General features: G+C 41.5%; 1 protein-coding gene across 3 annotated transcripts in view; it reads right to left on the bottom strand.

The window, feature by feature from the left end:
• The window catches only part of TRIM2 (tripartite motif containing 2), a 119,729-nt gene that overhangs the window by 27,382 nt on the left and 70,608 nt on the right, over positions 1 to 21,739 (bottom strand). For all 3 annotated transcript variants that reach the window (XM_082653493.1, XM_082653492.1, XM_082653494.1), the window contains exons 4-6: positions 12,496 to 12,647; positions 10,915 to 11,095; positions 9,387 to 10,110 (exon numbers count right to left, since the gene is read on the bottom strand). In XM_082653493.1, coding sequence (XP_082509619.1) covers positions 9,387 to 10,110; positions 10,915 to 11,095; positions 12,496 to 12,647 — 1,057 coding nt within the window. The remainder of the gene's footprint in view (positions 1 to 9,386; positions 10,111 to 10,914; positions 11,096 to 12,495; positions 12,648 to 21,739) is intronic.

The raw sequence follows: 21,739 nt of genomic DNA, 5'->3' as shown, positions 1-21,739 counted from the left end.
TAGATTTTGGCTAGTAAAATGAGTAATGTGAGTTTTAAAAGTAATTATAAACAATTTGACAACAATTCCATAAGATAATTACACTTGTTTTCCCCAGACTTCCCAGATTTTAAACTAGCCTATGAAGCACAGAGTGAATTTTCAAACCAACAGCTTCTTATCTGTGCTCCTGCCCTTGCCTCCAGGAAGATGACAAAGGTAAGGTAATAAGTCCCTGGATTGAAATAGGGGATCAATAACTGTAAATTTCCTCTCACCCCCACTCCAACTTAGTAAGAAAATTAATGCTAAATGAAACTAGATACTTAGAATGGGATAATGCAAGAGGATGAAATTGAGCCAAACATAGGGTCTAACACGGGATCTTTAACCAAGTACGTGTGTTAACGTATGTTTGCTGAATGAATGGGTCCCTAAATGAATTATTAATGACTGAGTAAATTACAACCCACATTACATCATGGGAAAAGGAAGTGTTCAGTAATATTTATAGCACTTTCATGTACATTCTCTTGTGCACTCCCTATAACAATCCCAAGAGTTAGCAGGATAAATATTATCATTCCATTTTATAGATGAGAAATTGAAGCTAGGCATATCACAAAGGTAGGGAAGAGACAGAGCAAAGAATAAAACCTGGTTCTCCCGACCCTTTATATATTTTTTAAATACACACATTGCTTCTAATTGGACCTTAGGATATCAGGTTTCTGAGGTGAGGATAATTACCCTTTGGGTTCACATGGATCATGCTTTCTCCATTAAATCTTTCAGAAAACTCCATTTTAACTGGTTCACTGTCTCCCTCACTAAACTATGAGCTCCCTGGGGGACGAGGCAACATCTGTCCTGTTCTCTGTTGCATCCTACAACACAGCGGAGTGCCTGACACTCATAACAGTGGCATCATTTTACATTTGAAATCCAAGAGGAGTTTCCAAGGATGAGATTCTCAAGGGGTGGGGACAGGGTTCCTATAATGACCTCAGATGCCAAATTAGCATGCTCTCCCTTCCTTTTAGGCAGGGAAGGTGATGGTTTGCAGAGATGAGGCAGGGAAGAGGGGCGTAGAATATCACACCTTCCTGTAAAGCCTCTGAACTCATGCTAAGTGATTTTACACATCCATTTGCTATGACAAGAGAGCACACTGAGCTAGAGTACAAATGAGCGGTTCATTCAACACATCCCAAGGATTCATTAAGGTATGGTGGATGAATTGCATAATTTGAAACAATTCATCTGTAATTCTTTCACTCCCTCCCACCTCTTCAGGCTTCCCCGTTGTTCAATGATTTTTTTAGTAGCTGACAAAACCAGCTCATGGCTTCTAGTCAGCAAACTCTGACAGTGCAGGGAAAAATAATCCCCGCGTTTCAAGGAATCAACACATGCTCTAAGCCACTTCCCTACACTCCTTCAGGACTGTTTTGCAATTCAATATTAGAGTAAGACAACAGCTCATTCACAGTGGGCATGCATTATGTTTTCAGGTGTGGGAGATGTCATATATCTTAACTTTGGAAAACCACAGTAGTTAAAGGACATTTTAGATGAAGAGAAATCGTCGTGCAATTAAAAAGGCAGGGGCATCAGAGTTACAGGTGGCTTGGGTTCCTTCCTGGGCTCTCCTGAGCCTCCATTCCTTCAAAGCTAAGGATGATTATATGTTGTCCTGGTAATTTGGCTCTTGAGGGGCAGGGGCTGTAGGGCTGGGGGAGGAGCTCTGATTTGTAGCATTGGTCCGATTCTATTGTGTAAATACTACCATCACGGCTGATTTCAACGAATTCAGTAAAGATGCAGATACAAAATTAACATACAAAGTTCAGTAGCGTTTCTATACACTAACAATGAATTTTCTGAAAAAGAAACAAAGATGTTGATCTCCCTGATAATAGCATCAAAAGCAATAAAATACTTAAGAATAAATTTAACCAAGGAGTTTGTGAAAGATCTCTACTCTGAAAACTACAAGATATTGAAAGAAATTGAAAAAGACACAAATAAGTGGAAAGGTATTCTGTGTTCATGGACTGGAAGAATTAATATTGTTAAAATGGTAATACTACCAAAAGCCATCTACAGATTCAATGAAATTCCTATCAAGATTCCAATGGCAATCTTTACAGAAGTAGAAATAACATTCCTAAAATTTATATGGAACCACAAAAGACCCTGAACAGCCAAAGAAATTCTGAGAAAGAACAAAGCAGGGAGAATTCACACTCCCTGATTTCAAGCTATAATATAAGGTTATAGTAATCAAAACAGTATGGTACTGGCATAAAAACAAACAGACCCATGGAACAGAATCAAGAGCCAAGAAAATTACCCAAATATATACAGTCAACTAATATTTTGACAAGGGAGCCAAGAATACTCAAGAGAGAAAAAACTTCGTGCTAGGATAATAGAATATTCACATAAAAGAACGAAACTGGGGGCTTCCCTGGTGGTGCAGTGGTTGAGAGTCCACCTGCCGATGCAGGGGACACGGGTTCGTGTCCCGGTCCGGGAAGATCCCACATGCCTCGGAGCAGCTAGGCCCGTGAGCCATGGCCGCTGAGCTTGTGCGTCCGGAGCTTGTGCTCCGCAATGGGAGAGGCCACAACAGTGAGAGGCCCACGTACTGCAAAAAAAAAAAAAAGAACGAAACTGGACCGCTGTCGTACACTATTGACAAAAATTAACTTGAAATGGATTAAATATAAGACCTGAAACCAGGTCTAATTTCTTCCTGGAAGAAAACAGGAATAGAGTTCCCTGACTCAAGCTTTGGTAACGATTTTTTGGATATGACACCTAAAGCACAAGCAAGGAAAGCAAAAATAAACAAGTGAAACTATACCAACTAAAACACTTCTGTCAATGAGCAAAAGAAACTATCAGTAATGTGAAAAGGACTTCCCTGGTGGCGCAGTGGTTAAGAATCCGCCTGGCAATGCAGGGGACATGGGTTCGATCCCTGGTCCAGGAAGATCCCACATGCCGTGAAGCAACTAAGCCCGTGCACCACAACTACTGAACCTGCGCGCTACAGCCCACGAGCCGCAACCACTGAAGCCCACAAGCCACAGCTACTGAAGCCCATGTGCCTAGATCCCATGCTCCAAACAAGAGAAGCTACCGCAACGAGAAGCCTGCACACTGCAACAAAGAGTAGTCCCAGCTCACCGCAACTAGAGAAAGCCCGCGCGCAGCAACGAAGACCCAATGCAGCCAAAAGTAAAATAAAATAAATTTATAAAAATAATGTGAAAAGACAGCCTACAGGATGGGCAAAAATATTTGCACACCATATATCTGATAAGGGGTTAATATCTAAAACACATAAAGAACTCATACAATTCAGTAGCAGAAAACTAAATAATCCAATTAAAAAATGGGAAAAGGACCAGAATAGACATTTTTCCAAAGAAGATTCACCAAAGGCCACATGAAAAGATGCTCAACATCACTAGTCATTAGGGAAATGCAAATTAAAAACACAACAAGATACCACCTCATGCCTGTGAGAATGGTCATCAACAAAAAGACAAGAGATAAAAAATGCTGGCATGGATGTGGACTGTTGGTCCTTGTGCACTGTTGGTGGGATGGTAAATTGGTACAGCCGCTATGGAAAACAGTATAAAAGACCTTTGAAAATTAAAAATAGAGCTACTATATGATCCAGCTATTCTACTTCTGGGTATTTTTGCATAGGAAACAAAAACCCTAACTCGAAAAGATACATGCACCCACATGTTCACAGAAGCACTATTTACAACAGCCAAGACATGGAAGCAACCTAAGTGTCCATCGATGGATGAATGCATAAAGAAGTTGTGGGCCGTGCGTGTATGAACATTATTCAACCATAACAGGGAGAAAAATCCTACCGTTTGCAACAACATGGGTGGACCTTGAATGTATTATGCTAAGTGAAATAAGTCAGACAGAAAATGACAAATACTGTATGATCTCACTTATATGTGGAGTCTTAAAAAAAACCAAACTCAGAAAAGAGATCAGACTTGGGGTTCAGAGGTGGAGGGTTGCAGATGGGCAACTGGAGGTGAAGTAACTTCCCCAACTGCATGGGTAGGAAAGTGGCAGTGCTGGGGCTGGAACCCAAGGCTGTGTAGCCTCCGAGGCCACAGCTTTAACCATTCACTCTTCTACCTCACGCCCCTACATCACTCAAGTCAAAGCTGGAAGTTCAATTTGGTCCTCAATTCCTGCGCTCTCCCTCCTATGCCACGTCCTCTCTACTCCAGCGCATCACTCTTAGTTCTGGCACTTGTAACAGCTCACATGGACTACTGCAACAGGAAGCAGCTCCCTGCTTCCCAGGGCACACTGTCAGTAGATCCCCTATAATGTCCCCAGCCTCTTTAAAAATCAGTGTCTCAGCAAGTCACTACATTACATTACACTGTTCAGTGCCTCCCCATCACCCACATGGTTCTCAAACCTCAGCGTGCAGAAGCATCGTGGAGCTGGTAGAATGCAGATTCCTGGTCCCTCTCCCAGAGATTCTGATTCTGTAAATGCAGTACAGAATTCAGGAATTCTCATTTTTACCAAGTACCCCAAGGAATTCAAGTGCTTTATGGGAAACACAGGTATACAGAACAAAGTCTCAGCTCCTTTGCAAGGAAACAGAACCTCTTCTCTGCTATCTTACTTCGTTTAACACTCCAGGTAATGGAATCATTTACAGTTCCTCGAAACTACTTAGTTTCTCATCTTCTTTCCCTTCATCTAAACCTCCCTTTTCCTCCTTTCATCTGACAGACTCTTTCTCTTTCAAGGCCAGCTTTGGTTTAGATATCATCTCTAGATCCTTCCTTAACTCCCTGCTGCTTGCCAGCCTCATCCCCCACCCCACCCCAGCCTCTGAAGGTACGCGTACTGAAGGTACCACATTTGTCACACGCCTGTCCCCTTCCAGACTATGGCCTCCTCTAGGTCAGGGTCAGAATCTCACCCCTCCCTTTATACCAGGACCCAGCCACGTATGAGGCACATAGTAGGAGCTCAAACAGCAGGGGCCCATCTAACTACAGGGCTGGATAATCAGGGAGGAAGGTGAAAACGTGAGTCAAAATTACCCCTGGAAATCCTTTATATCGCACAGAAAGTGATGGTTCCCTTTCACAAATACACAAAATTAACACACGTTATTTAAGGTTGTTAAATGAATCCTGATACATGTTTTATGAAAACTATGTAGCTTACGACATGAAATCAGGGCCTCAAGAAGCTCAGTATGTGGGACCAGTTGAGGGAACAGCAGAACCCCAGTTGCCAGCTTATGTGTGTAGCTGGATTTGAATGAATTCTGACTTCAGTACATGCAGAGGGGGAACTGTTCTAATCATGAATGTTCCAGTATCATGGAACAATCACCTAACAACCTGACTGTACAGTACAGACAAGCTTAGAGTCCTAAAACAAAGCTATAACTGTAAAAGAAAGTTGAACTCTTCTAATTATTTATATAAACTCTCCCCATATGTAGCCAACAGTATAGATTTTGAAAAGACAGGTTCTTAGAAGGCCAGTACTGTTTGTCTAATACTGCCTAGCACAGTCCTGTGCATGGGAATACATGTGATGATTGCCCTTGAGCTTGGTGCTTTGTTGCCTGGTCTGTGTGTCCCTGGGCTTCAAAACTGGAATCTGACAGTGGTGAGCAGGAAGTTAAATCATGCAGTAAGTCATGACTTGATTCGATTCAAATAGGCAAAGTACTTAGGCAAAGTGCTCTTGTGGGTTGGGGATTATAAATGATTAAAGATGTCATCTTTGACCTCAAGTAATGCGTAATATCATCAGGAAATAAGACCTCAGCAGAAATAATAATCCACCACAGTGGATTCTAAAATACAAGGTGAGACTTGAGGGAAGGATAGAATTGGGGAAAGAATTCATGGATGGAGGTACCCAGGTGTGAAAGCATAGAGGGTGTTCAAGGAGCTGTGGACTCCAACACTCACCTGTCCAGCTCCTCTCCCCAGTGCCCCCGCCACTTTCCACCCCTCCGACCTTTGTTCCCCCTGCATCTTCTCATGGATGTGTCCCCCCTAAAACATTAATCACGTTCACTCCTCTTCCCCTTGCCTTTGTCCTCCACACTGGTAGCTTGCCCAGGATGCCATTTCAACTTGGATAAGTTGTACTGGTCCTTCACGTCTGGTTTAAATTCCTTCTCCTAATCCATGCTATTAGTATTGTGGCCTCTCCCATTGCGGAGCACAGGCTCCGGACGTGCAGGCACAGCGGCCATGGCTCACGGGCCTAGCCGCTCCACGGCATGTGGGATCTTCCCGGACTGGGGCACGAACCCGTGTCCCCTGCATCAGCAGGCAGGCTCTCAACCTCTGCGCCACCAGGGAAGCCCTGGAGTTAAGATCTTTAAAGGTGATTGACTTAAAATGAGGCCATTAGGGTGAGGTCCTAACCCAATATGACTGGTGTCTTTCTAAGAAGAGGAAGAAACACCAGGGGTGTGCGTGCACAGAGGGACAACCATGAGAGGACAAAGCAGCCAGGAGGCGGCCGTCTCCTAGCCAAGAAGAGAGGCCTCCCAAGAAACCAACCTTGCCGCCACCTTGAGCTTGGACTTCCAGCCTCCAGAACTGTGAGAAAATAAATTTCTGTTGTTTAAATCAGCCAGTCTGTGGTATTTTGTTATGGCAGCTCCAGCATTAATAAACCTGGACCTAGTGCTGTATGCCAGGTACTGTTCTAAGCATTTTACAAATGCTTCAACATTTAAACACCTTCCCACCAGTGCCAGTGAATCACTACAGCTGCATTTCTCAATGGGTAGGAGGGGAGAAGAGTGTATCCCCTTCCCTGTAGGGTGGGAGCTGGGCATTCAGAATAAATATAGTTGGGGGAAAAACACCCTAAGAGATATATCTCTTTTCTCAGGTGAGAATCACAGGTGGAAGGGTGATGATTGATAATTATAACAATAGTAAAATGATTGCCACCATTAACTGAGCAGTTACTGTACATAGGCAAGTACCAGCCGTATTATAAGAATTCCTTCTCATTCCACCCCCCCCCCAGCAACCTTAAGAGTTAGGTAATATTTCATTCCCTTTATTTTACAGAGGAAGAAACCAGGTTAAGAAGGGGCAAGCCAGTTGTCAGCCGGCAAGGAGAATCAGAATCAGATCCAGATCTGGGCCTTTGCAGACTGCCTGCACACTGCACAGACTACCTGCACGCTCTGCACACTGCCTGGGAAGTGGACTGGGGTCCCGTGGCTGGGGGAGAGGAGACTCTAAATGCGAGACAGAATTTGTTCTTAATGCAGATCAATGGGGAGCAGCAAGGTCAATTGTTTTAGAAGAAAAGGCAGCAAGGAACACCTAACAGCCCTAATAGCATGTGCAAAAACAATCATTCTCTTTATTTAGCTCCTCCTACATGCCAGGCATGAAGCTTGGAACTGAGTCCTGAGATGCTGATATTTTTATCTTTTCTTTTTATGGACATGGAAACTGAAGGCCAGGGAAACTGAGAGACCTGGCCAAGGTTGAAATAAGTGGTAGAACCCGAGTGGCAGGCCTGGGAGGCTCCAATCCTGCGCCTGTCCTGGCCCACCCACTCTGCTTTGGCAGGTATCTCAATGGCTTCTGTACCCACACTGCGTAAGTAGGCAGTGAATGCACGAGGGCCTCCATGCCCTGAGTGAAGAGTTTCCTTACCATATCATGGTCTTTACCAAGATTCACCCTAAAGAATAATAAATAATATAGAATACTAAATAATAAAGAGAAATGAATAATAATGGAGTAGCTTTTGCCCAAGAATGCTCCAAGGAGCCTTATTTTCCCAAGATGTTCCATGGAAAAAATTCTATGGTCAGACAAGTTTGGAAGTGCTGCCTGTTATCCCTCCACTGCCTTTGAGACTGCCAGTGTGGCAGTAAAAAAACAAACAAAAAACTGTGCACATCAACAGATTCTAAAGGTACTACAGTAAAAAAAAAAAAAATCTGATTCCTTCACTTAAGCTAAGCTTTCCCCAATCTTTCTGAACCACAGAATTGTTTTTCTACATGTGTCAGTGAACATACCTCACAGCCTCCTTTTAGATATACCGCATTGTAGGACTGAAGAAGCAGAAAGAGAAGCAGGCTGGAGCCACTTTTGGATATGGTAGCTAACATGCAGACTTTTTTCTTAAGAATGATCAAATTGTGGGGACCTCCCTGGCGGTCCAGTGGTTAAGACTCCATGCTTCCACTGCAGGGGGCATGAGTTCGATCCCTGATCAGGGAACTAAGATCCCACATGCCGTGTGGGACAGCCAAAAAATAAATGTTTTAAAAAAGAATTATCAAATTGTTGGCTGTTTACGTTTAGTTTGCTTTCTATTGAGAAAATAAACAGCTTCAAAACATCTGACACAATAAATCTGACAAGGGAAGGGCTATTTGCATCCCCAAATCTCGTGGCTCATCCTAAACCTTCTTGCTTCCGTTCCGCCCCAACCCCATTCCATTCTCCAGGTTTCCACCCACCCCTTCCTCTTCGGGGCTGCTCTCCAGCTACAGGCAGGCGACTGGACATGACAACTTGCAATGCACCATGTCCCTCACCCCCCATCCTTACAATGAGGAAGCAGTGACAGGAAGGCATCAGACCCTCTGCCCACAGTTATAGCCCACGCTGGCAGATTCCAGAGACATGCGTGAACTTATGTGGTAGAAGTATCTCTCTGCCTTGGGGTTAGGCAGGAGTACTCTAGACATTCCCACAGGGGGGCGGAGGGGAAGGTTGCCAACAGTTCCTTTAAAATGTCCAGATTATGTACACAGTGCTATATTTAAAATAGCACAGGGAACTCTACTCAGTATTAGGTAACAACCTAAATGGGAAAAGAAATTGAAAAACAATATATACATGTATATGTATAACTTTGCTGTACACTTGAAACTAACACAACATTGTTAATCACCTATGCTCCAATATAAAATAAAAAGTAAAAAAAATAAAACCTGCTACCCAAAAAAAAGTCCAGATTATGAGTGCTGTGATTTTTCTAATTCTCTTTTTGCTTATTTTCAGTTTCTAATTTTCCATAATGAATGTGCAGCACTTGTGTGTTAAGGAGGAGGAGGCAGAGGGGGGAAGAACGGGAGAGAGGCGGGGGTGGGGGGGAGGGAGAAGGAAGGAGGGAGGGATGAGGGAGGAGGAGGGGAAAATAAATCATAAAATCTCCGGAGAAGGAGACTGCATGAGCTCACCTAATAAAATACACGCGTATCTCGTCAGCCTTAGCTGTGACCTGCAAAGCTGCAATTTGCAACACTTTCCCAGTCACCCCTTAACCAAAGCAAAGCTCAGAATTCAGGTGCAGCGCCGCCTCCCCCTTACCCACGCGGAAGATCAGATCGTCTTCGATGGGATTCTCTTTTCGTTTCCCGGTGCTGTACATGCTAGCGGGTCTCTTCACAGCCTTCTGCTTCACATGGCCGCTCCCCGGGGACTTTACGCGCCTCTTCACGCCCTCGGTGGTGGGGGACACGTCCGCCGACCGGATCACCTTCAGCTTAAACGGGCTGCCGCGGATGTGCTGGTCGTAGAGCCGCAGGGACAGGGTGAAGTCGCCCTCTTTCTGTACTGTGTACAGGAACTCGTACGTGCCGTTCTTGTTGTCCAGGATCTCCCCGTCCGCCACGCTGCCGTCGGGCGTGCTCAGCTCCGCCGTGATGTAGGCGTTGCCCGTTTTGCACAGCTCGCCGTCTTTGTCCTTGGTTGTTATGGTAACGGACATGGGCTGCCCGATAATGGTCTGCCGCAGCCCCTCGCCCGTGGCCACCGTCTCGGAGGCGACGGCGTTGGTGGTTAAAATCGTCCCGAGGTTGTGGATGGACTTCTTGAGCCCCTCGGTCTCCACGATAAAGTCCAGCTGGTCGTTTTCTCGCGGGTGCAGCGGAAAATCCTGGTCCGCCAGTTCGTTCAGCTTCTCGCTCATCTGCTTCTTCACAAGCAGCACCTCCGTCTCCGTGCCATGGTTGAGGGCCTGCGCCGTGAAGCTGCTGCAGCTCTTGATACTCTCCTGCCCCTCAAGCAGAGTATCCAGCTGCGACTGGAGGACCTGCGGGGAAACCAAGCCGGGTGAGCTCTTCCCAGGGCGCCCGGGCCCGCACCTGCCCGCGCTCTTGGCCCCCGGCAGGGGGTGTTCGGTTTAACCCAGGGAACCTCGTTCTCACGCTGAATCCTAAATCGCCTTACCAGTCCCTTCTCTTTCCCTTCCTCCTCGCCTGTCTCTCCCACACACATATTTATGGGGTCATGTGTCTTGGATAGGCGCAAGCAGAAACGTCACCGACAGCTTGGCAACCAGATTGCTACGCCTGACATCTGAAATTTTATTCATTATTCAGTATCTTTGTCTAATGTCCAAAGCTTCCCTGTCACCACCTAAAGGAAAAGAAACCAGACAAACGAAAACTCCACACCTGAATATCGGAAGCTTTCATCCCTGGTTTTGTGATGGGATGTGCAGAGTTAAACAAAGGCTGAAAGGGTTCACTCTGAAGTTGACTAACAGGTTGGTGTGGGTGAGAGAGCAATTAAGAGACGATTAGACATTATAATTAAGGAAGGAAAACAATCCAGTTTAACCCTAAATCCTGAAAGCATTACTTTATATTCAACTTTGCCTTGTGTCAAGTTATCAAGTGGTACTTAAGGCCACAGAATCATAGTTCTGCTGAAAACAGGAAGGAAGAAATAGCTGGATAAGCCACTAAATAAGAACTACTGTTTACTGAACAACAGTGACACTTAACCCATTTGAGTCCCCTTTACCGCTGGTAGAACACAGTAAGCTAGCGCCAGGGAGGCCCCCGATAGTGCACCTCTCACGGGATGTCTGTAGGAAAGGGTGGAGTCTTACTTTGTGTTTGAGACCATAGTTGACTTCCAGCTCCATAAGCAGCACGCTCTTGCGCACATTTAAAGTCTTCTGGAGTTCATCAAAGGTAGAATGGATGTCATCCACAATGCTGGCCTTTTGGTCGGTTAACTGATGGATGATTTCTGAGATGAACTGAAGAGCAGAATCTATTTCTGGGAGCCTGGAAGACAGTTATCAGAGGTCGTTATTATAATAAGATCCACACAGAAATAGTAAAAAAAAAAAAAAAAAATCCAAACACTATATTTTGTCAAGAAACGTCTTCTGTGCCTTTCATCATCTTTAAAAAGTAATAACTGAAGAACAGAGTGAATAAGACATGACATAATTACTGCCTTTGAGAGAAGAGATTGTGAGGGTCCACATCTATTTCAATCTACCTCAATCATTTAATTTTAAAAATTGATGGTACAAAGCCTCGAAGCTCTCAGAACCCCATGGCTTTTTCTCACACTCTAAATCAGCTGTTCTCTACAATGGATAAACAACAAGGTCCTACCGTAGAGCACAGAGAACTATATTCAATATCCTGTGATAAACCACAATGGAAAGGAATTTTTAAAAAAAGAATGTATATATATATATGTATAACTGAATCACTTCGCTGTACAGCAGTAATTAACACAATATTGTAAATTAACTATACTTCAATAAAAATATAAGAAGAAAAAGAAAAAATAAATCAGGCGTTCTCTAACTTGACATATTGATATTTTGGGCCAGATAATTCTTTGTTGCAGGCGGCTGTCCTGTGAATTGTAGGATGTTTAACAGCATCCTTTCCTCTACCCCTCCCCCCCACACAGCTGTGACACCAGATTGTCTCCAGGCATTGCCAAATGTCCCTTGGGGGGTATCATCGCCCTTGGTTGAGGACCACTGGTCTAAATATATAGCTGTATCTTTTTACCCAATCACATGAAAAACTTATCCAAACTCAGAGTTTCCTGGGAATTTCTTGCAAGTTTCCAAGTTCTTTTAATTAGTATAGAATAGCCACACTTTTCTCACTTCAACTTTTGCTAAAGATATTTATTTTCATTTTGCTGTTTATTTCCTCTCTTTGGTCCTTCTCATGCACCACACAGCTACTCTGTTTCTTCATTTCCATGCCAAATAAAGAGCCTGGAAGCAGGGAAGGAGAAGGAAAATTGAGCACTTGCTGCTCAGAACCATTTTGCTGGGCTCAGATAGAGATGAGCCAGTCACAGTCGGCACAGTGGCTTCTAAGTGTGTCAAGAACAGTAGCTAAGAAAGGCTCTTCAGACAGCCTGGTTTCAGGCACAATTTTCAGAGATCTCCTGAGAGTGTATTTTCCTCGAGTATATTTTGTTCATTTAATCATACTAAGGTACTAAAAGGAAAACCACCACTCATAACAAAAGGGGGTTGGAATTTTACCAAGGGGCAGGGGATGACCCTCGTCACTCACTAGTTTATGACTACAGCCCTATGATCAAAGGACAGTTTATTTAGGTGACACGAATCTTCTATCCCACCGGGACACGAGACCCTGAGGCCACAGGCGGCCCATCAGGAGCCAGGCAGAGGTATGCACACCTTTTGTTGACAGCGTCCAGCTGGACCTGGAGCGAGGCCTTGTGCTGCTCCACCACGTCCTTGAGGGGGACTGTGGGGTGTTCCGCATGCTCCCCCTCCGTGCATTCCCGACACATGGCAGTCTCGCAGGACTGGCAGTAAAAGTCCATCACCTGCGGGTGACACAAGAGCAATTCCAGGTTTGGTGCCATGACTGAGTGCTGACCATGCACTAAGCCTTCACTTGCACTCTCTCAGTTAATTCTCACAGCCTCCCCAGGATGTGGGCAATATTATATCCAGTTTCACAGGAGAAAAGGAAAGATAAACGTTTATGTTCCAGGTCTCGAACAGAGGTGGATCGGACTCCAAAGCTGTTGCTATGGCCACAAAACCAGCTTTTCTTGGCCACTCCCCTAAGACAGAACAGTATAGGGCTTTGGTACTCAAACTTTTTGGTCTCAGGACCCCTTTCCACTCTTTATACATGATTGAGGATTCCAAATGCTTTGTGTTTATATGAGTTATATCTATAGCTATTTATTAGGTTAAAAATGGAAACTGAGAAACATTCAAAATATTGATTAATTTATCAAAAGCAAAAATAAATGTTAACATTAATAATATATGAAAAGTATATTTTGCAATACAAAAATTTTGTGAGGAGAATGGCATTGCTTTTCATATTTGTAAATCTCTTCAGTGTCTGGCTTCATAGAAGACAGCTGGATTCTCGTATCTGCTTCTGCATTCAATCTGTTTTGCTAGCACATATAGTAGAGTCTCTGGAAAATGCCACTGAATACTCTTGAGAGGTTGAGAGTAAAAAAGGTAAATAGGGCTTCCCTGGTGGCGCAGTGGTTGAGAGTCCACCTGCCGATGTAGGGGACGTGGGTTCATGCACTGGTCCGGGAAGATCCCACATGCCGCGGAGCGGCTGGGCCCGTGAGCCATGGCCACTGAGCCTGTGCGTCCAGAGCCTGTGTGTCCGGAGCCTGTGCTCCACAACGGGAGAGGCCACAACAGTAAGAGGCCCGCGCAAAAAAAAAAAAAAAAAAAAAGGTAAATAATGTTTTAGTATTATCATAAATATAGTTTTGACCTTGTGGGTCCCCTGAAAGGGTCTGGAGACCCATGAGAGTTCCTGGATTGCACCTTGAGAACGGCTACTCTTTGGATAAGAGATGAGCTGGATGCAACACTTACGTGACCTCACCGTGTCTCAATTTTCGCTTTGGCAAATGGAGACAGTCATGTAATGTACTAATCTACTTCACAGGACTGCTGTGAGGATTTGGTACATTAATATGCACAAAGAACTCAGATGATGCCTGGCATTGGCACGTAGTAAGTTCTTAATAAGTAGTAGCAGTGATGATGGCGCTGATGATATCATTTGCTTACCTGAAAATAAAACCACCTTACCCTGACTGTGGTGAACTCTCGGTATCAATATAACATAAAGCCTGAAGGTTAGTTTCCTTGTGAAGGCATTCCCCTTATTCTCTCATCTGGAAATAACTTCTTCCAATATTGAATTCCCAAAGCACTTGGGGCGGGGGGAATCTTTTTCTTGAAGTATAACACACATACAGAAAATGGCATAAATCTTAACACAGATTGATAGATTTTCATAAAGTGAATGCACCCACTAAAGCAATTTTATTCATACCCCTTTTATGAAATATTTATAAGATTTTAAGTTACTGAGCACTGAAACTCTCTCACCCAGAGCCTAGATAATTCCCTGCACATAGTACATCTATAATAACATTGCTGAATGTGTGAACTCTATGCTGTTTATAAGAGACTCACATTAGGTTGAAAGTAAAAAGATGGAAAAAGATATTCCATGCAAAGAGTAACCAAAAGAGAACTGGAGTAGCTATTCTAATATTAGACAACACAGGCTTTAAGACAAAAGTTGTTATAACAGACAGACAAGGACATTATCAACTATACTTCAATTAAAAAAAGGACATTATATAATAATAAAATGGTAAAGCCATCATTTATTAATACATATGCAACCAACAACAGAGTCCCACTATATATGAAGCAAAAACTGACAGAACTGAAGGGAGAAATGGAGAGTTCAATAATAATAGTTGGAGATTTCAATATTCCACTTTCAACAATGATATAACGATTAGACAGAAGATCAGTAAAGAAATAGAGAACTTGAACAACATTATAAACCAACCAGGCCTAACACACACATGTGGAACACTCTGTTCAATAACAGAAGACACATTTTTGTCAAGTACACACGCAACATCTTCCAGAAGAAACCATACATTAGGTCACAAAAGTCTCAATAAATTTAAAAAGACTGAAGTCATATAAAGTATCTTCTCTGGCTACAGTAGAATGAAATTAGAAATCAATAACATAAGGAAATCTGGAAAATTAACAAATATGTGGAAATTAAATAACACAAACATAATGAGTCAAAGAAGAAATTACAAGGGAAAGTACAAAATATTTTGTTTTGTTTTGTTTTGTTTTTGCGTTACGTGGGCCTCTCACTGTTGTGGCCTCTCCCGCTGCGGAGCACAGGCTCCGGATGCAAGGCTCCGGACACACAGGCTCAGCGGCCATGGCTCACGGGCCCAGCCGCTCTGTGGCATGTGGGATCTTCCCGGACCGGGGCACGAACCCGTGTCCCCTGCATCGGCAGGCGGACTCCCAACCACTGCACCACCAGGGAATCCCCAAAATATTTTGAGATGAATAGAAACACAACATATCAAAACTTATGACAGTGCTCAGAGCAAAATTTATAGCTGTAAATGTCTACATTAAAAAGAAGATCTCAAATCAATAACCTAGGCTTCCACCTTAGAGAACTAGAAAAAGAGGAACAAATTAAACCCAAAGCAAGCGGAAGAAAGGAAATAAAGATTAGTGTGGAGATCAATAAAATGGAGAATAGAAAAACAATAGAGAGAATCAATGAGCCAAAAGTTGGTTCTTTGTAAGAATCAACAAAATTGAAAAACAGAATACTATGGACTGTTGTATGTCAATAAATCAAATAACCTAGATAAAATGGATAAATTCCTAGAAACACACAAACTACCAAAATGAACTCAGAGAAGAAATAGAACGTATGAATAGACCTACAATAAGTAAAGAGATCAATCAATATTCAAAATACCTCCAACAAAGAAAAGTCCAGGGCGAGATGGCTTCACTGGTGAATTCTACCAAGCATTTCAAGAAGAATTAACACCAATCCCCAAACTCTTCAAAATTAGAAGAGAAGGGAACATTTCCTAATTCATTAGGCCAGTAATATACTGACACCAAAGTCAAAGACATCACACAAGAAAAGAAAATTAAAGACTATTATTAGTCTTTATTAGTCTATTAGTCTAGACTATTCATTAGTCCCTATGAATATAGGTGCAAAAATCCTTAACAAAATACTAGTAAACTGAACCCAGCTGCATATTAAAAAGATTAAACACCATGACCACGTGGGATTTATTCCAGGAATGCAAGGGTAGTCCACATACAATAATCAATATATGTAATACACCACGCTAATAAGATGAAGGGGAAGAATCCCACATGATCAGATCAGTAAATACAGAAATAGGATTTGACAATACCTAACACCCTTTCATGATAAAAAACAAAACAAAAAGCACATCAAATTAGAAATAGAAGGAAAATTCCTCAACTTGAAAAACGGCATCTGCAAAAACCCCACAGCTTATTTAATGGTGACTCCCTCCTAAGATCAGGAATATGACAAGGATGTTCACTTTTGCCACTTCTATTCAACAATGTTCTGGAAGTTTTAGCCAGAGCATATAGGCAAGAAAAATAAAATGCATCCAAACTGGAAAAGAAGAAGTAAGAATTTCTCTATTCAGAGATGACTTCTATATGGAAAATCCCAAAGAATGTACACATGTGCACGTGCACACACACACACACGCTATCAGAACTAACAAATGAATTCAGCAAAGCTTTAGGATACAATATCAACAAACAAAAATCAGTTGTATTTCTATACACTAGCAATGAACAATCCAAAAATGAAATTAAGAAAATTCCATTTATAACAGCATCCAAAAGAATATAAAATACTTAAAGAATAAATTTAACAGAGAAGGTACAAGACTCGTACACTGAAAGCTACAAAATATTGTTGAAAGAAATTAAAGAATACCTAAATAATGGAAATACATGGAAAGATATCCCATGCTCATGAACTGGAAGACTTAATATTGTTAAGAGGGCAATATTCCCAAATTGATCTACAGATTCAATGAAATATCTATCAAAACTCCAACTTCTTTTTTCACAGAAGTGAACAAGCTGTTCCTAAAATTTATATAAAATTACACTGGTACCCTGAATAGCCAAAACAACTTTCAAAAGAAGAACAAAATTGGAAGCCTCACACTTCCCTATTTCAAAACTTACTACCAAGCTAGAGTAATAAAAATTGTGCGTTACCAGCATAAGGATAGGCATATAGATCAATAGAATAGAATTGAGAGTCCAGAAATAAAACCATACATTTATGGTCAACTGATTCTTGAAAAGTGTGCCAGGACCACTCAATGGGGGAAAAGAGTCTTTTCCACAAGGGATGTCAAGACCACTGGATATCTATGTGTAAAAGAATGAAGTTGAAACCTTACCTCACTCCATATACAAAAATTAACTGAAAATAGATTAACAACCTAAATGTAAGAGCTAAAACTATAAAAATCCTAGAAAAAAACAAAGGGTTAAATTTTCATGACCTTGGACTTGGCAATAGATTCCTAGATATGATGCCAAAAACACAAGCAAAAAAAGAAAAAGTAGATAAATTGGACTTCATCAAATTAAAAACTTGTCTATCAAAGGGCAGTACCAGGAAAGTAAAAAGAATGGGAAAAATATTTCCTAGTTATATATCCGACAACGATGTAGTATCCGGAACATACAAAGAACCCCTGCAACTCAAGAACCCAATTCAAAAATTGTCAAAGGAATTAAATAGACATTTCTTCAAAAAGGGTAAACAAATGGCCAATTTTCACAGGAAAATAACATCATTAGTCACTAGGAAAATGCAAATCAAAACCGCAGTGAGACACCACTTCACACCAGCTTGGAGGGCTAGACTCAAAAAATCAGATAACAAGTGTTGGTGAGAATGTGAAAAAATCAGAACTCTCCTACTTTGCTGGTGGGAATGTAAAATGGTGTAATTCTATGAAAACAGTTGGCGGTTCCTCAAAGGTTAAACATTACCATATGACCCAGCAATTCCACTCTCCTAGGTATCTACCCAAGAGAACTGAAAACGTATGTCCACACAAAAACTGTACATGAATGTTCATAGCAGCATTATTTATAATAGCCCAAAAGTGGAAACAACCCAAATATCCATCAACTCATGAATGGATAAACAAATTATGGTATAATATTTAGCCATACAAGAGGAATGAAGTTCTGATATACACTGCAATATAGATGAACCTTGAAAATATTATGCTACGTGATAGAAGCCAGACTCAAAAGGCCACATATTGTAGAATTCCATTTATATCAAATGTCCACAATGGACAAATCCTCAGAAACAGAAAGCAGGCTGGTGGGTGCCAGGGGTTGGGGTGTCGGGGAGGGGATGAGGAATGGCTGCTTAACAGGTATGGAGTTTCTTTGGGGGATAATGAAAAACTTCTGGAATTAGGTAGTGGTGATGTTTGGACAACCTTTTAAATATGCTAAAAGCCATTGAATTGTACACTTTAAAGGGGTTAAAATGTTGAGTTTTACGTTAAGTGATTTTAACCTCCATTTTAAGAAACTGATTGCATCTTTGAAGAGATAGCAACAGACCTGGGTAGTTGTCCCTGGTTCTGTATCTTGCATGTTTCTTGGGAAGTAAAGGCCCTGAAATCATTTTGAAGCGTCTACAACTAGTCATTCTCTAATGCTTGTGCTCAGGTTCTGACAGCTTTGACTCAAGCTGAGACTTCATTGTGGGAGGTGAGCAACTCAGTTGAACTCATCCATCTTGGGTGAGAGGACACTGGTGCTCCCAAGGGTGGGTGGGCCAGAGCCCAGGATGAGCTTGTTGTTGTTGACAGGTAGTCACCATTTGTGTTCATTAGAAGAGGAGATGGCAGGACCATATGCATAATAACATGCTGAAAAGGATGGTCAGGGCCTTGCAGCCACCACCACCACCACCCACCCACCCACCCCTGGCCAGGATTCTGGAAGTGGGGGCTGATTAGTGGCAGGGCATTCTTAATGAGGATCTCTCCTTTGCACCTCTTAACATGCTTGTTAGAAAGGCACCTAAGCCAGCAACAACAGGGCTTAAGGATCATTTGTGTTCTGGGACTTTGAGGCATGAGCTCAAATGTCTGCTTAAGTGCAAAGAACCTCTTAAATCACTAACCATTATTCCCATTTTTCTTTGTATTTGAACAATGCATCCATGGCAGTTTAATTAGAAGACAGATAGTGTCACAGCACTTAAAGTAAATGACAGGCGTTCATCCACATGTGCTAATCAGCACCAGGCAGTTTATGAGGGCAACATCCTGCTTCATTGTTAATTACCTGATTTTATTGAATCATTTGAATTGTTTTTAAAGATTTACCCATGGCAATTAACCGCAGCCATTTATCTGTAATATTGCATGCATTTGCCTTGAATATGCAGAACTCCTACAATCTATGGTGGAACAATAGAATGATTCAAGACACGCAGTAAATTTCCCAAGGCCTCTTGCTAGTTTATACGTTTTATGATTCCAAAGACTCATAATGACCCAGCATAGAAAAAGTGCTCAAAACACACTTTAAATAGCTTCATTCACCTCCAGGAGGATCCAATTCTTTAGAGTTAACTTTTAATGTGATTTGATGTGATATGTTTGGTAGAGAAACAGGGAACGTTTCAACCTAAAGGCTTCTTTACCTTTGCTGGAATTAGCATCTCTGTGACTGTTTCTCCTTAGCAGCCTATGGCATCCAAGGGTCTCTATTCCTCAGGCATTCTCAGGAAATACATCTTTAGGAATCCTTTGTGAAGCTTAACATTTATTTTCTCCTATGATTATTAACTGTTTATAGATCTCCTGTGAATTTTTCAAGTTCTAGGCTCATTTTCTTTTGTGATATCCAGTATTTTTCTTAGTAAGTAAGTGCTCTTACACGGTAAAATTTTGCTGGGGTATTTTATTTTATTTATTTATTTATTTAAAAAAATATTTATTTATTTTGGTTGCGCCGTGTCTTCCTTGAAGCACGCGGGATCTTTGCAGAATGCGGACTCTTAGTTTCGGTATTCACAGGGGATCTAGTTTCCCGATCAGGGATCGAACCCGGGTCCCCTACATTGGGAGAGCGAAGTCCCACCCACTGGACCACCAAGGAAGTCCCTGCTCAGGTATTTTAAATAAGAATTTTACAGCTACTTTCATAAACTGAATGATTCATCGTTTTCTTCTTGTTCTGTCTTCACTAGATTTTGGTGTCAGAGTTAATGAGTATATATCATAGGTGAATTTGGTAGCTTCCTATCTTTTCTTATGATTCAGAATAAATACTATGAATCATATCTGTTTTACACAGGTTTGAAGGCATTCAGTTTTAAATGAACTTTCACCAGTTTTCTTCAAGATTATAGGTCTATTTGGGTTTTCTTGATCATTTGTAGTTTCCTAGATAATCATCCACTTCATTCGAACTTTCACTATATTAGCCTTTAGCACAGAGAATTGATCTACTAATTTTAAAATCTTCTTTTTATCTATACAGATATCTCTTTATTCGTCCCAATTTGATTTATTTATGTTTACCCTTTGGTGCTTTATCAGATGTCAGATTATTTCATTAATTAAAAAAAATTCAGCTCTTGGATTTATTCATCAACACAATTGTTTCATTATTTTCAAACTCTCCAAGGTTATCTTTACTATTTTCTTTTTTTCGTGTGCCATATATTTATTTTAATGTTCTTTTCCTAACTTCTTGAAATGAACTCTTTTTAAATAAAATACTTAAACATATGAAATTTCCTGAGTATAGATAATGACTTTATCTTATACATTTAATAGATAAAGCTTACACTTTCAACATTTTGTAAGTAGTCCAATTTTGCTATTTTTTCTTTGATTAAATAATTATAAACTTTTAAAAAAGATTTGGGGTTTCTTCTGTAACATATGTTACTAGTGTAATTTTATTGCATTGTGGTGCAGGAACTTGGTCTACATAATGGAAAAATAGTGATTTTTTAAAAATTACCTATTATATGATCAATTTGAATGGCTCAAATTCTCACAATCTTAATAGCTTAGTTGAACAGATTTTAGTATATGCCTTTTTATTAGTGGGAGGCAGATTCTCAAGTGAAAGAATACTCCTTTCTCTGAAATTCATCCTTCCTTCTCCAAGTCCATTGATGCTTTTCTTGTTCTACCCCTTATCATCTCGCATTTGGACAACTCAATACTAAACTCAGTTGGTGGTGCAGCCTCCAGTCTCTGCTACGCTATTCCTCCACAATGCCATTAACATACCCATCTCCTGTTTAAAAGGTTTTAATGCTCCTCCACTGCTTACGGAATTTAGGTCAAACCTTTCCTCAATGACATTCTTAGCTCGTCACAATTTCTCCCCTCTATCTTTCTAGACTCATCCTGTATTCTCCAGCCCACCTATGCTCCCATCACCACTGGGGCATCTCCATGCTCTAGCTGTGCTGAGCTGCAAGCTCATTCCTGAATTCCACGACACTCTTGCCTTTACTTATTGATGTAATCTTTTCAGTTGCCATTATTTCTCATTCCACACGATTGTCCTTTACACCCCAAATTTGGACCAGTGTCTATAGTAGATCTCCTAAAGTTTCTAAAACTTTACTCCCCTATCAAGTCAGATGTCCAGAGAGCCCTACCTGGACTACCCTTGAAGGGGACTCAGGTACCTGATGGAAATGCCTTCCCAGACTAGTATTTAGAATGTGAGCCCCAGAGGGAGACAGCCTTAGCATTCACTAAGAGCCAGTGTGAGAAGCGGTCATAAGAGGGCACGCTTTAAAGTTCCTTTTGCAAAACTTACATGGTAACTCTCCCTTGGAGTACAGTGTGCAGAAAATCTACAGTTATCAATAGCCTGGTGTGCTTTCGATTAAATAATTAAGGATATGTAATCCACGATGTCTCTCTTGTTTTGGCTAGCAAAACGCTCAGGATGCTATTTCCTCCTGGTCTAGCTTTCATGATGTGTCAAC

The sequence above is a fragment of the Grampus griseus genome (assembly GCF_964374135.1).
Source record: "Grampus griseus genome assembly, chromosome: 4".
In the NCBI taxonomy this organism is placed as follows: domain Eukaryota; kingdom Metazoa; phylum Chordata; class Mammalia; order Artiodactyla; family Delphinidae; genus Grampus; species Grampus griseus.
This window is presented reverse-complemented; position numbering and strand designations above follow the sequence as displayed.